The following is a 15136-nucleotide window of genomic DNA, read 5'->3' as shown; positions in this document are numbered from 1 at the left end:
AGAGATGCTGCAAGAGCATATAAAGCTTTTTAAATATCATGCTTTTAAGGCTGAAAAACACAGCTAAAGCTACTTAAAATTCTACTTTGGCTATCAGTTATTATGTATCATATGGACACCCATCTCCTCAATCCTGCATGATGTACAATGAGCAAGAATTGTTTAGTTGAAAAACTGATTATTACTTAAAGCCTACTCTTTTAGATTACAAACAATGACACAAATTCCTTAATCAGGCAGGATTAGTTGGATTAACAATTTCTCACTTAAACATAAGTGCATCATTTGTAGGACAAGCAGGCATTCAGCTGTTGCAAACAGAACCCTGCCTGCCTTGCTCACATCTGCTTGCCACTTTACTTCCAGAGAGCCCATCAAAGGATGAAGCATATGGACTCGATATTGTTACTGTTTGTAAACCACATGCATACTAAGCACAGCAGAAATACATTCAATTGGAAGTACAAACATAACTTCTGCAGGCACTGTTCACATAAGCCATCACACCACAAGAGGAAGACAGAGATAAAGAACAACTCCCAAGAAAACACACAGTGGTTCTGAGTTTTTAATTGTTTCTCCTGGTTATAGCTCTGTTGGATTAGTGGTTTAATGCTGAGATAAAACCAGCATCAGACTATCAAATCATGTATTTGTCTTGCTATGTGTCCCAACAGGCCAATACCGACATATGGTACACAAAGTTACTGCAGACCTAACAGTGTGATTTATTTTTTTATTCTTAAGTAAAGTTGTAAAGCAATTATCCATTCACAAAGGAAAAGCATGAAATAAATCGTCCCTTAGCTTTAAACATCTCCTGCATTCCAGAAAAGGGCATTCCTCCTTCCAAAAAAAGTGGCTTCCTGAAGACCCCAGCATTCGCATATTTAAAAAAAAAAAAAAGGCAGCAAGTTTTTTATCTTTCCTACAAACACATGGGAACAGAAGAAGAAAACTATCAAGGAAAGAAGTCGCAGCTGTGCACACAGGTTGAAACAGAGCTATGAGGACAGGGACCAAATGAGCTCTGCAAGAACAATGTGATCACAGAGTAAATAAAGTATTCTGGCAATTCCTTATTCATGTTAAGTTTTAACAGCTGACAAATGTGCCAGCAAGAGAAAGGCATATGAAGCTAAAATGCTTTAGCTTCTTGATATAGAACTTTTTCAATAATCCTGGAATTATTATCTTTGATTAGCTAATTAGTTTCTCATACAAACAAAATTATTTCCATTTGATTTCAGGGGCTAATTAGTCTACCCAGTTCATATGAGTCAAGATGTAAAACTTTAATCTTCTGTTGCTCTATCACTGTCTTATCATAAACAGCATCATGAGATGTTCAAATACTGCAAGTACCTAGCATAATAGAAGTTCACTGTTCCCAGAAGAAGAGCACTAGGATAGACTGCATACTTTGCTGGGTGATTTCTCTAGCTTTCTCAGTAAGTTGTGCATAAAACTGAAAACTTAAATACCTGGCTATATATTCTTAGGAATTTTTTTCCTGTAACACAGCTGCTGGCAACTGTTCATCCTTGCATTATTTATCAAGCTTCCTTGATTCTTTTCTGGCAGAAATGATGAAACACTTTAATCTCCTTCAGGATGCACAGAGGCCACTTCTGCTTTGAGTAGTAGATCAGGAGAAAAGTCTGTTTGATTCTTAGAATCACAGGATGGCCTCAGTGGGAAGGGACCCTTAAAGATCATCTGGCTCCCACCCCTGCAACCAGGTTGCTCAAAGCCCCCATCCAACCTGGCCTTGAAAAATTTTAGGGATGGGAAATCCACAGTTTCTCCGGGCAACCTGTTCCAGTGTCTCACCACCCTCATAGTGAAGAATTTCTTCCTAATGTCTATTCTAAATCCCTTTCAGTTTAGAGCCAATGCCCCTTGTCCTATCACTATGAGCCCTTGTAAAAAGTCCCTCTCCAGCTTTACTGTAGGCCTCCTTTATGTACTGGAAGGTGTTCTAAGGTCCTTCCAAAGCCTTCTCTTCTCCAGGCTGAACAACCTTAGCTCTCTCACCGTGTCTTCATAGAATTGCTCCAGCCTTTTGATCTCCTTTGTGATCCTTCTCTGGACTCACTCAGCAGGTCCACATTATTCTTCTGTTGGGGGCCCCAGAGCTGGATGAAATACTCCAGTGGGGTCTCACAAAAGTGGAGTGTCCCTGTGCTTTAGATTTTTCCAATACTATCAAGGTGTCCATAGAAGCCAAAGTGACATGGTACCAGGCATGAAGTAGAAAAATGATCAGCCTAAAGTAGATTGAAGGAACACTTGTGAAGGTAGTGGCTTTTTCTGACTAAGGTGAGGAATGAATAAACAGCACAGGCATGAGGCACAGCAAATTCACAGAAAATATTTTTGGAGCTTTAATTCTGGATTATGCTTTCCCTCACATTATAACAGACAACAGAGTATTTTGATGTCCCAGATATGATATTTTACCACCCTTTTTCATGTACAGCACTAAGTTACACACTAATAGAATAGTTTCAGTGAACTACAGGTTAACTAAAAGCATCTCTGCCAAGATCATGTTGAGAACTCAGCCTGATTAAATTTGATCAGTCCCTGATGCCACAGCACATAGAGTCATAGATGTCAGAAGGAAAAGAGGTACTAGCAGGTTCAGAAAGGAAGGCTGAGATGGGAGTTGTCCAGTCATATCAGCTAGATCTATGTGCTGGAATCAAATGCTGCATCTCCTTCAGGTCTCTGAATATTCTTCAGCTGCTCTTGAGCTACTCAGACCTGGAACTATTAAGACAGCAGCAAAGACAGTGAAGAAGAAAGGAGACTTACAAAAACTGTGCAGTTACTTCAAAAGGCAGCTTCTCTTTTTCAATATTCATAGAATGATCATTTTTTTTCTTAAGCATCAGGGTACATTAAATTTGATATGAGAACAATGATATTGCATCTCTCACTTTACAGTCTTTCTTTTGCCAGGATTCAAAATTTCTTCCTCAAAGGAAAAAGTTACTGACTAAAGCCAAGTTCAAGGCAAAATGTCTGATTTTTGACATCCTTTCCTTGTTTGGGATGTGCCAATCTAAAGAGTCCTCCAGTCCACTAAAAGAAAAAAAAGAGAATGCAATACTTCATGTCTAAATGGCAGATATTTTTTCAGTGATAACACTGAAAGTATTATCCTAACACAAATTAGTCTTTAATTGGTTTGCAGAGAAAATATGAATATGCTAGGAATTCACCTACACAAATAGAAGTGTATATTTTATGGATAAGTACTGTAATCATATATTTATTACTTGGAAATAAAAACAAACAACATTTGCATAATAAAACTGTTTACATATCTTAATGAAAACGTGTCGTTATCTCCTCCTGTCAGTATACATCTTAGGTCCAGTACACCACATTTTATACTATCTATTTGAACAGTTTTGACATTTTAAGTAATCCATATTAGCATGTAGAATCACTAAAAGAATCCTTGAGTGCAGTTCATAGTATTTTAAAGAGGTCAAAATTGTTAACATCTACCAGAAAGAAGTAATGCAGAACTGATCACTCTATAGATTGTGAAAACATGAGACACTAGTCTCACTGTTCTAGAAATCATTTCTACTGGAAGTTAAAGGATTAGACTGGCATGTATTTCCCAAGCTACATCTGTCATAACAAGTTTAAAAAAGCAACCAGCCCACTGAGCAAGAACTGGCACTTTGGGAAATGGCTTAAATAGCACTGAGCTCTCAACTAGCAGTTCTATGCTCATTACATATTTGAATAGACTCAAATCAAGAGCCTATTTCCTGTGACCTTCACATCTGAGTTTAAGATTAAAAAAAACCCCAAAACAAACAAACAACAACAACAACAAAAAAAAAAAACCAAACCCAACAATAATCCAAAAACCAAACCATGTATTGAGAATTTCTCAGTATACCAGAGATTTCAGGATATTAGTGCTATGGACAGTAAAAGGATGGGAGCACAGAGCCAGCAGCACTCCTTCAAACCTGAGTCACAAAGACAAAGGGGAAGTAGGGAGCCCACAGGGGCACTGCCTCTTCCCAAGTCTCAGTCTTGCCTCATTAAATCTCATACTTAGGGTTTTTCCACTCTTCTGAATGCAATTTCCACCTCATCTACATTTTTTAAGATTTTGCTGCTTGTGTGCGTAATGCTCCTTATGCAAACACATCTACTCACTCAAGTCATTGCTTTACCTGTGCCTAAAAGTATGACTTAGGAAACCTTCAACAAATAAAAGTCTAACATTAGAAGGGACCATATATTTTATGTTAAGCTGCAGTTGTTTTCAGCACTTTTAAAAAAAAAAAACTAAACAAAAACCACTGTTTGGGGCCTCAACATTTTCCAGTGGAAGAACTAAAAAATTACAGATTTGGCAGATTAGAAACTGTGCTTATACCCCTTAGAGATAATCCGTGGAAAACCAACATTATAATGTATCTTCATTTCATGGAATCTACATAAAAGTTAGGAAACCAGCTGGAAAAATGGAAAAGAAGCAGCTCTTCTCATCCTACAGAAAGGTTGCTGGATTCCTCTACAGGTTTCCTGCAATTGCTGTAATACCTGTGAATCATAGAATGATTTGGGTTGGAAGGGACCTTAAAGCTCATCCAGTTCCACCCCATCTGCCATGGGCAGGGACACCTTCTACTAGACCAGGCTGCTCAAAACCCATCCAGCCTGGACTTGAACAATGCCAGGGATGGGGCACCCACAGATTCTTCAGGCGACTCTGAAGTTGCAGGGGCTTTAAGCAGATACATCTTAGCAGACAATAAATTTGTTATAGCCAAAGCAAATAGCACAATTTGACTCCTTACTAGATCCTACACAACCTAGGAGTTATTTAGAATAGAATAATTCAGCTGGGAGAGACCTTCAATAATCATCTAGTCCAGCTGCCCACCAATTCAGGGCTGACCAAATACTTGGTTAATATGTTGTAATTACTTGACCAAAGACTGTACATATACAAACCCAGTGAGTCCCAAGTGCAGAGCACAAAATTTCCTTCCTTCAGTCACAGTTTCCCTTTCCCATATCAGAGAACTTGACTTAAAAAAAAAAAAAAAAGTCAAGCATTCCAGTTGAGCAAGCAGTCTCTGCTTCTGCCCTGGGACTGCGTTTCTCAGATCACACTCCTGAGCACCTGTGCCTTGCCAGCCAGCTGCATCTGTCCCTGGATGGCATGGGGGCAGATGGGATAAGGAAGCAGATTGACTCAGGAATGAAAGCCTGGCAGCAATGCTGCACCAGGGCTGTAGGAATGTGCTAGCAGGAAGTACCATTTTAAAGACTAACCAGAAAGTTTCCAGGACGAACACAGTGCTCACAGTACATCCCTGTCAGATGACACAGGTTGTTATTTAGGTCTCAGCACATGCATGTTGCTGCCCTGTGAGCAGACACTCAGCTCAACCCCGTGGCTTGGCACTCAGGGCTGCTGCAGCATCTCTGATGTGCCACAGGGGTTTTGGATGAGCTGCTGTGTGACAGCCTCACAGCAGCCAGAGACCCACTGCTGATGAGATGCTCATCAAGACAGATCCTGCTAGCGGTAGTTTACTTTTTTAGTTTTCTGCTAGCAGGCATGTAGAAAGGAAAATCATTAGAAAAACTCTTTTTTTTCCTGATTTTTGAGCAACTTCATTAAAACTCAGTGCAATGGAGCCACATGAATTGAGTCACATTAAGATAACCTGGCTTATCTTGAAGCACTCTACAGCTCCAATTCAACAAGTCCCATCAAAAAAAGCTCAGCTGCTGTGAACACCAAGGATAAGGATTCTGCTGCTCTACCTCAAAACTCCAGAAAGAGCATTAACCCCATACACCAAACGAGCAGGAAAAAAACCCGTATTTTTTAAAAAAACCTCATAAATCATAGTATTTAATATGCTATGTTCAAGGACAATAGTCATTTAAAAAAAAAAGTGAAATTGCATTCACAGAAATCCATTTCCCTCACTAGTGTACATTTGTATCTTTACAGACCAAAATATAGCTATGTTACATGATTCATTTTTATATTTCACTTACAGAAACAAAATTAACACAGAACATGTATGTCCAAAATTTCATAGACAAGAAACAAATGAAATAGAAGAGAACCTAATCTCTGAAACCAACTACAACTGAAAACATACAAGTTGTTTTGGTGAAGAACTCTTACCTTCACCACTCCTCTCAGTGAAAAGAACAAGGAAAGACAATGTACACATCCTGCACAACTGAGTAAGTGCCTTCCCAGGTAAACACTAAGTCCAAGAGGATTGCCCAAGACAAATCAGAACAAAACTCTATGCAAAACTGGAAAAATCCATCCATTTAATAAAGTTAATTATTAGACTTTAATGCTGTTGAATTCATGAGACTCCCAGGAGTTAAATTCTTCATTTAATAAAATCAAATAATAATAATACACAGTTAAGTACCATTAAATTCTATTATTAGCTTTTTAGCAAGGCTAATTACAAGACTGCCAACCCAAAATGTCATGGAGATTCCTCTGACGTAATCATCTAGCACCCAGGAAATGAATTGAAACTACCAATCCATCTTGCTGACACATACTTGAAAAAAGAGATGCTCAACATCAATATCTGACATAATCTTTATAACTTCCTGAGCTAAACAAAAGAAATAGAATTCAAAGCAAAGCAAACATCAAATGCCAACAACAGAAAAACATCACCACAAAACAAACAATAAAAATTCCCCTTTTGAATCTCAACAGTATTTAGGGGTTCAAAAGAACAAACAGGTTAATGAAGTGGTCAAGTAACTAATGTTCACATCAAAAGAACCAAACAAAACCAAAATGCTATATAACAGGTTTTTCCAAATGATGAGGTTCAATCCCTCAGGAAAAAAAAAAAAAAAAATCGAAAAGAGAACCAAGTCTCAAATACTAAGGCTCATCCTGATCATGAGGTTTTATGTTTGATACCATCTGAGAGGTCATGATGCTACAAATGCAGAAATCGTGCCTGGGATTACCATAGCATTACCCTGAGGAGGCTTTTTCTTCTATTTTGTTACATTTTCCTGAAAAAGAATTAATGTGTGAAACAAGTAATTACTATCTTAAAAGGCCTCTTCTTACTGCATTTTTGTATTATTCTAATGCTTACAGTAGATTAAAATCAACTCTTTACAAGGACTTTCTGTGTAACTGTGCATGCACCTGCTAAGTCTATATATAATCCATCCCCAGTGGTTAAATGTTCCCCTCTAGGCCTTTCCTCCTCAGTACGGTCAGGGATCACTAAATGATGCTAATGTCCTCGTTACATGACAACATAAAGAGTACCTTCAACAGCTTGAAAGGAATCTCACTGCTTTTCCAAAAAGCTTTCTCTTCGATGTTCTCCAAAAAAGATCCCCAAAGAAAATCAATTAAATAAATCACTTTTTAGACACACCTGTTTAAAACTAATTGACGGAAGATCATGTTCAATTACACACAGGTTTCGTTTGCACACCCATCAGTAACAGTGACATACGGAGACAACTAAATCAAGTGTAAGTGCTCCCTGTTCCCTGCATGTACCAGTTGACTTTTAAAAAACAAAACCGCCAGAGGGGTTTTCTAATTAGCACCGGGTGACACATCAGTAACGGGTTGCTAAAAACCGGGTTCTCCTCAGGTTGTTCATCTACCTGCAAGCGACGCGCGTTTTGAAAAATAAAAGAAAATTTTTACCAAAAGGAGTCGCACGGGGCTAGAAATACAGGCACTGGCAGTTACATAAACCAGTGCTAAAAATAAACTTGAGAGGCGCGGTGGGCACGGTGGGGCACGGGCTGGGACAGGCAGCGCTGCCCGCCGGGGCCCCGGGGCCGGGCCGCAGCCCCGGGAGCGCGGAGGGTCCCCGCCCGCGGGCCCACCCGCAGCCGCCCGCCGGCGGCACCGCTCCGGCCGGGACCCGCGGCTCGGCCCGGCCCGGCCCGGTCCAGTCCAGTCCAGCCCAGCCCAACAAGCCAGCGGAGAGCAGGCACAGGCAGCCCCTGCTTACCACCAGCACGGGCACGCCTGCAGTCAGCGAGTAGAGGAGCACCGGCGGCACGGCGCTGCGGTCCTCCGGGCCCGGGTAGGGCTTTCGGTACGCGCCCTCGTAGCAGAAGAAGCCTTGCACGTTGACGGTGAAGGTGTCCGTGTACTCGAAGTAATAAGCCAGCATCACGGTCCCTGCCATGATCACCATCTGGAAGTAAAGCATGCTGGTGAGCGGAGAGGGCACTCGCATGTACGTGGGCTCCGGCGGCCGCGGCAGCCCCTCTCCCCGGCGGCGCGCTCCGCCCGCTCCCCGGCGGCATCCACCGCGGGCGGGGGCGGCTCAGCGGCGGCCGGGAGCGAGGTCAGCCCGGCGGGGAGCGCGGCCAGGCCAGGGCACAGCAGTACAGGGCAGCGGGGGCCCGGCCCGCCGCTCCGGCAGCGGCTCCAGCGCGGGCACCGGCTCGTGCGGCGGGCGGGCGGAGCGTAGCGGTGGCAAGGGCGGCCCGGCCCCGCCCCGCCCCGCCCGGGGAGCAGCGGCCGCGCCGGACCCGGCGGGGAAGGGAATTGCCCGACCCCCGGACGGCTCCCACGGCACAGCCCCGCGGCCGTGATTAGTAAGGGAACCCTCCGCGCTTTCCCCCCCGCCTCCTGAGGGGCGGGGGTCACCGTGGGTCCCCCTGCACCGACACACACCCCTGTAGGACGGGCGTGCACAGCGCCGGGGAGCTGCCGCAGGTGCACGCCGTCCCGTCCCGTCCTGTCCCGTCCCGTCCCGAAGCCGGCGGGAATCGGCCCCGGCACCGCCAATAGCCACAGCTCGGACGGGCCCGGGCAGGAACAGGGATCGCCACTATTGGCTGGGGTGGTAAAGACCTCAACATGGAATCCACAGAAGCACAGCATCAATTAGGTTGGAAAAGACCTCCGAGATCATTGAGTCCAACCTATGGTCTAACACCTCCATGTCAACTAGACCATGGCGCTAACTGCCACATCCAGTCTTTCCCTGAGCACCTCCATGTATTCTTGTGTGATTCTGTGATTTTACAAGAAAATAATGCTTCATTTTTGCTCTGTGGTTTGCCAGACATTTTTATGGAAGCATTTTTGGAGACACATTGTGGTTACATGTTAACAAAAGAGTCCATCATAAAGTTCAATATCAGATTACTCGACAAACCCCCAACACAACAACTTTAGAGTATCTGTGTGTATTAAAAAACCTGTCAGTACATAACACTTATCCTGAGCATATCTACTTGTTTGGGTCATCAGATATGTGAAATACATTTGACTTTTACAATAAACTTGTGCTTCTGGCTCATTTCTGGCCACAGGAGAATTTCCCCACAGACCCACAACTACCCACCCTGACCCCCCAATCCTTCCAAAACTGGGAATGGAAATACATACTCTTTTGTATATGGATAGCTATGAAACCAATTAACACTTAAAGCTTTTATTTAACAGCTATAAAGAAAATTGGTAGCTGGCCATGAATCTATCCTCACTTGAGTAACATCCTAGAGTAAGAGGAGAGTCTGCACCAGTGCTGAGAGAAGTCATACACATAGGAACACAAAAAAGTTCTATTTAAAAATACATTTACAGCACATACACTTAAGAATAGACAACTGTGCCTAAGGCTTGTACAGATTCAGGCATGTGTGGGCTCTAGTCTGGATTCCCAGAGCCAACAGATAAAGAGTTACTTAAAGGTACACACCCTACCCCAAATGTTATAAGGGTGGGAAACAGTCTTAAAATGGACACTTTAGCCATAGAGTCCACTTACCTTAAAGACTGTGAGAAATAACAAATGAGATTAGGTCACCCTGTTTTATAATGAGTAATCATCTCCTAGTGTTGTACTTGCACTTTAACTGTTCATTTTCCTCCCCTTCTTGAGATTTTTTTCCAATATTCAGTGATGTTAGTCTCCGTGCATTTATTTTTCATCAGCCCTTGAAGAACACACTCTTCATGCCTGGATTCCACATCCAGTCTATTTTTATGTGCTTTTAACACACTCTCCAGAAGAATCTAAATCATGTCATTCGCACTGCACTCACCAGACTTAGCTGGATAGCTCCCTACTTTAGTGAAAAATCTGTAGTGAGACATGAGACATCTTGTGGTGAATTCTACCCAGCACAAAGTTTATTTTCCCCATTTCTTTACCAGAGTCTAATACACATTACCATACACATAAAAATCTTATTCCTGGAAATTGCATACAGACACCCTCATTGTTAGGATATATGGCCTGGCCCAAAGACCAAAGTCAACAGCAGGACTGCAATGAGCACGAGACCCAGCTCTTCCGTTCTATTTGAGTGCATGCCCCATAGAAATGTGGGTGGCATATTTCTTTCAAAAACTGGCATTGAGGAAAATCAATCTTTTTCCAGAAACCAGCTGATAAAATAGTCCTGCACTTTGCTATCACAAACCAACTTCTGTTTACAGATGTACCAATGAAGATATTGCATATAGCAATTAGAGGACATAAAAAATCCTGTTTTTACAGAACAGTTTTGCAGCTACTATCGAAATCCCTAAAGGATTTGGAAAGAATCTCCATAAGGATCTCTTTATTGAATAGCAAGGGGCTCAACTAAAAAAATTTAAAGGTATATAAAAACTTCAATGAATTTTTTCTTTGAGAGCTCTCTAAATTTATGGCAGTTTCTGAAAATAATGATGAACTGTGTATTTATTTTTATACAGGTAAGACCTGCTCTCACACTGTGAACCCTTCTCCTATTTAAAAGATTTTTTTCCCCTTAGAATTAGTCTGAAAGGCTTGATTTATTGCAGCTGATAAAGTTAAGTTAAAATCTGGATTAGATTCTGTCTAACTTGGACCAGTTGAAAAACATAAATGCACTTGATGTTTGCTACTGTTCTCTTCATAGAGGCTGACTGTTGTAATATATAGGCTGCTATTTGGTATAAGGATTGGAAGGCATGGGTAAGGCACATCCAAGCTCCACAAGATTCTTGGAATATTACAAACCCAGGCAATAGTACCAAATATTGCTTTATTTTAATATTCATAAACACATTCCTATTGCTGCAGATGTACTTTATAAGCATGGCCTGCACACCAGTGGCCTGCCTCCACACAGTTAGCTAATCAAGTAAAAGCAGAGATAGCTTTCTATTATAATGAACATGATGTTTATTGCCTGCACAGTTGAATATGCAAACATACATTAAATAAAACATATAGAAGCAAAAGAACACAATCCCCAGTGACTAATGCAACCAGCTAAATATATTCTGCAACTGCAGTGATACGCACGACAGAAGAATGGCAAAGAAAAGTCCAGAACCCACAATTTTTGTTTCAGAAGGCTATTCATACGTAAAATTGTCAGCTGAAATTCAGATAACTGGCAGACTTGTTTTGAAATTAACTTCCTTGGGAACAGTGCCACTGATCTCAGAGCAAGAGTTCCCCTTATATTCCTCATAGGTTTTACCTTGCTCTTTTCATTTGCTACCTAATTTTAAGTGAACTTTCAGATCAGGAGACACAATGTAGACAAGTGCAGAAAAAGAGGACCCTTAAACACACTATTTTGTAATACTTTGAAATCATAACCTTTAATAAAAAGATATATTTCCAATTCCAAACCAAATTCACTAACCTTTCATGTGCTTACATCACCACTGCTCATTGTATTTTCTAGTTATAAAACATTGCTCTGGCAAATGGCAGTAAAGAAACAGAGCCAACCCAACAAAGCCTTCTCAATGGGAAGGAAAACAAGAATTTATATCAAATCATCCCACTATTTTTATCTTTCCTGTTTACCTCCTTCCTGCTTTATCAGTGTCAGCTGCTTGAAGCCCCATGATGGTTTCACTGTTACATCTCCACACTGCTACTAATACACTAGCCCAGCCCTTTCTGAGAAGAGTACTGCATCTGCGCTGATGGCACAGCAGTAGGAAAGAGACAGAATGAACTATAATCTCTAAAGATATTGTTAAAAGATAACTAAAAAGAAATTTTAATTGATAAATTGTTTAATGATTTGCTGTGATACAAGTCCTAAAACCCAGGACATTTACTGCTAAAATTTATGCTTGTAGGACCATGATAATGCAAGATAAAAATAATTTCCTAGCAGCTGGAGCAGCATCAGCAAAGAATAAGAAATGGGGGTTTGCCCAGAACACTCGTAGTGTGATTCAAACAAGTTAGGCATCAAATACAAGCTTTTCCTATGGTCTTAGTATGTAGTTCACAGAGAGAAACAACTCCATTAGGTGACTAAGCTCTACTACATCAGGGCAGGATGAATCATTCTCCAAAAATGTCATTCATTACATCCTAAGAAATACCAGCCTCTTATGATACCTATTGCAAGGGTTGACACAAGCTTTGATGACTACCTTAGACTAGTAACCATCTTTTAAAGGGCTGTAGTGAGATGTCATCAATTTTACTCTTAACTTACACACAGATAAACTAGCTCCAAAATAGGAACGACACTTTCCCAGAGTCAAACAGGGAGAAAAAGGTCAAATTAGTAGCAGCATAACCATTACTATTGTGTTTGTATTGCAGTATTATGTAGAGCTGGACTGTATTTTTCATAGAAGACAACATTTTGCCCCAGTAATCTTGGGCACCTCATATGATGCAGTGCAAGTACATGAGAGAGTGAGCAGATGGAGATGAAACGAATGAGGAGGAGGAGAAGGCAGCAATGAAATGATTGAGTTTGATATAATGAGCAGCAGTCACAGCACATTAGTTGCCTAGTCAGTATTTACATCAATAACATAATTAATCTTTTCAAAACTTCTTTCTGTATTCAAATTAAGAAGTATTATTGCACATAAGTTCTTCATAGGTTATAAGAGAAATGTGGGATACCAGAGGGACACCATGTACCTAAGGCCTGTACATTCTGAGAATTAAAGCCTGTATTAGCATATCTACCACTATATTGTCATAATAAAAAGAATACAGACACAGTTTTGTCAATGCAAAATGACATAAAACATTTGTACTTGAAAACTCAAATAGTAATTATTTAGTCTTACCTAAGATAAACTTAGGAAAAATCTTACCACTCAGAAAATTACTACCACAGCTACAAATTTATTTTCATTGATAGACACATCTTTGGTAACTGCAATGCTATACAAACTGATGGTAAACTTGGCAATCTTTGGCATAATTAGCTCAATAAAAATCATATGACAAACCTCAGAATATGGAAATGAGCTTCCTCATCTCATTCACACAAAATTTTTATTGTTTATTTTAATGAAAGTAACCCACTCTCCAAGGTAATTAATGACACCTTGAAGGACTGACATAGCAGATTTTACTGCACAGCATTTGACATAGCACTAGCCTATTCATGGTGCAATGTTCAAGTGGGGGAAAATTAAAAATCACACAGACCTACCCTGTGCAGGACACTGTATGTATTCATACAGCTGATTTTGTACATAATCTAAAATTAGTTCAGACATTTGAACAATGCCTGAAGGTTTTACAGACCAGTTCAAAAACTCTCTTTACATATTACTGAATTAATTTCACTCATTTGAATATGACAGTTTTCTGCACTGTAGTTTGTCTTCTCCTTTGTATGTTTTTGTTATAATTAGTGAGACTAATTAAGATAATTTATTGGCTAAAGATTCTATACAGTCATTAAGGGGATACACAAAGTAAATGTTTGCCCACTCCTCCAGGTTCTATGTTGTCAGTATAAAACTCTCATTAAGCTGAAAACCCAGAAGTATGAAGGAAGGAAATGGTGAGCTCATCAAGACCTTTCTGGGGTCCCTTATGCTCCCACCCCCAGTTTAGCTGCCTATAGAGACTGGACCCTATCAGTCCCCAGTGTTTTTACAAATACTATAGACACATTGCTCAAGGATCTGTGAACAACAGCTGAAGTTACCAGGGAGATGGAGATTAACTTCTCTTTTAACTGAAGGAGACCTTGCTCATTTGCCGGAAAACTTGTGTGAAAAATCTGTCCTTGTCTACTCACAGGCTGGCTGTTTTCGTGGCCAGGGTTGCTGGTCTCTTGCTGAATGAATCCACCCTCTCACTTTTAAGTTCCACACTTAAAGAGAAGTATGACTAGTTTTTAGCTCTGCGTACTTGCTATCATTATCTTTTGCTAGTCGCATGTCAGCAGAATAAAATATTTTGCGATACTAAGGAGGGGAAATATAAAACCATCCAAAAGTGTGTAAAGAAATTAGACTGTCACTTTGGCATGGGACTCTGCATGGATCTGTGAGGTCTTCCTTTCATGTCTGATGATTCCTCAATTCAGTGGCAGTTACAGAGTAAAACTTGAGGAGATCTCTTTCCTTACCCAAGCTTGGCCCCTAGCAGCTGTCTCCCAGACAGGGAAGGTATACAAGACTTCACTTTCAAGAACAAATCTGTACATACAACTAAATTATCTGACTTCCTAACTTTCTTTCAGAAGGGAAAGACAAATAGACTAATATAATAAATTATGCGCCAAAGTCACGGAATACTTCCAGCTCTGGTTGTAGTTTAATGTATGCAGCTCATGCTGGCAGGAGTCCAACACTTCCCCTGTAACAGTTTCTGCTGGGTAAGCTCATGCACAGTTGTGCCCTAGAACTACTTATGTTCTTACAAATTATACCAGACATTTCTCATTAGCATTACACCTCAAATCCCATTCCTGAGGTGGACATTATCTGTTACTTCATAAAATTACAATGAAAAGCATAGAGCAAGTTCAGGATACATTTAAGCAGTGATTCAATGGAGAAAAGCAAAAAATCTCCAAGCCCTCATAATTTACCAAACAGAATTACAGACAGTATCCATTGCTACCAGGTAATTGTTGAAGAAAAGTAGAAATAGAGCTGATTATTTTCTTAGATTACTTTGAAATTTTAAATATTAAAAATATTTTAAGTCCAGTTCATAATACTCATCAGACCCGCTCTTTGGTACCCTGAGGTACCAGCGTTCACAACCCATGGAGCTACACGAAATGTATATCACACATTTCATTTGACACCAAGACATTCACAAGACATTCATGTTTTCACACATGTTCCTCCGAAAAATGCCCTTTCTTTTGT

At 40.7% G+C, this 15136-nt stretch overlaps 1 protein-coding gene across 3 annotated transcripts in view; it reads right to left on the bottom strand.

Moving 5' to 3' along the window:
- Positions 1-15136, bottom strand: part of PLPPR5 (phospholipid phosphatase related 5) — a 77873-nt gene that overhangs the window by 36654 nt on the left and 26083 nt on the right. Inside the window, exon 3 of one of the 3 annotated variants that reach the window (XM_042030111.1) lies at positions 8040-8228. In XM_042030111.1, coding sequence (XP_041886045.1) covers positions 8040-8228 — 189 coding nt within the window. Of the gene's footprint in view, positions 1-8039; positions 8468-15136 lie in introns of those variants that run through there. The other 2 variants (XM_042030112.1, XM_042030113.1) reach the window with 2 other exon arrangements.

Source organism: Corvus kubaryi, unplaced genomic scaffold, assembly GCF_017639235.1.
Source record: "Corvus kubaryi isolate FWS band 111438036 unplaced genomic scaffold, C.kubaryi_AGA036_p1.0 37334, whole genome shotgun sequence".
NCBI classification, from domain to species: domain Eukaryota; kingdom Metazoa; phylum Chordata; class Aves; order Passeriformes; family Corvidae; genus Corvus; species Corvus kubaryi.
Note: the sequence above shows the minus strand (reverse complement) of the source record. Positions and strands in the feature narration are given on the sequence as shown.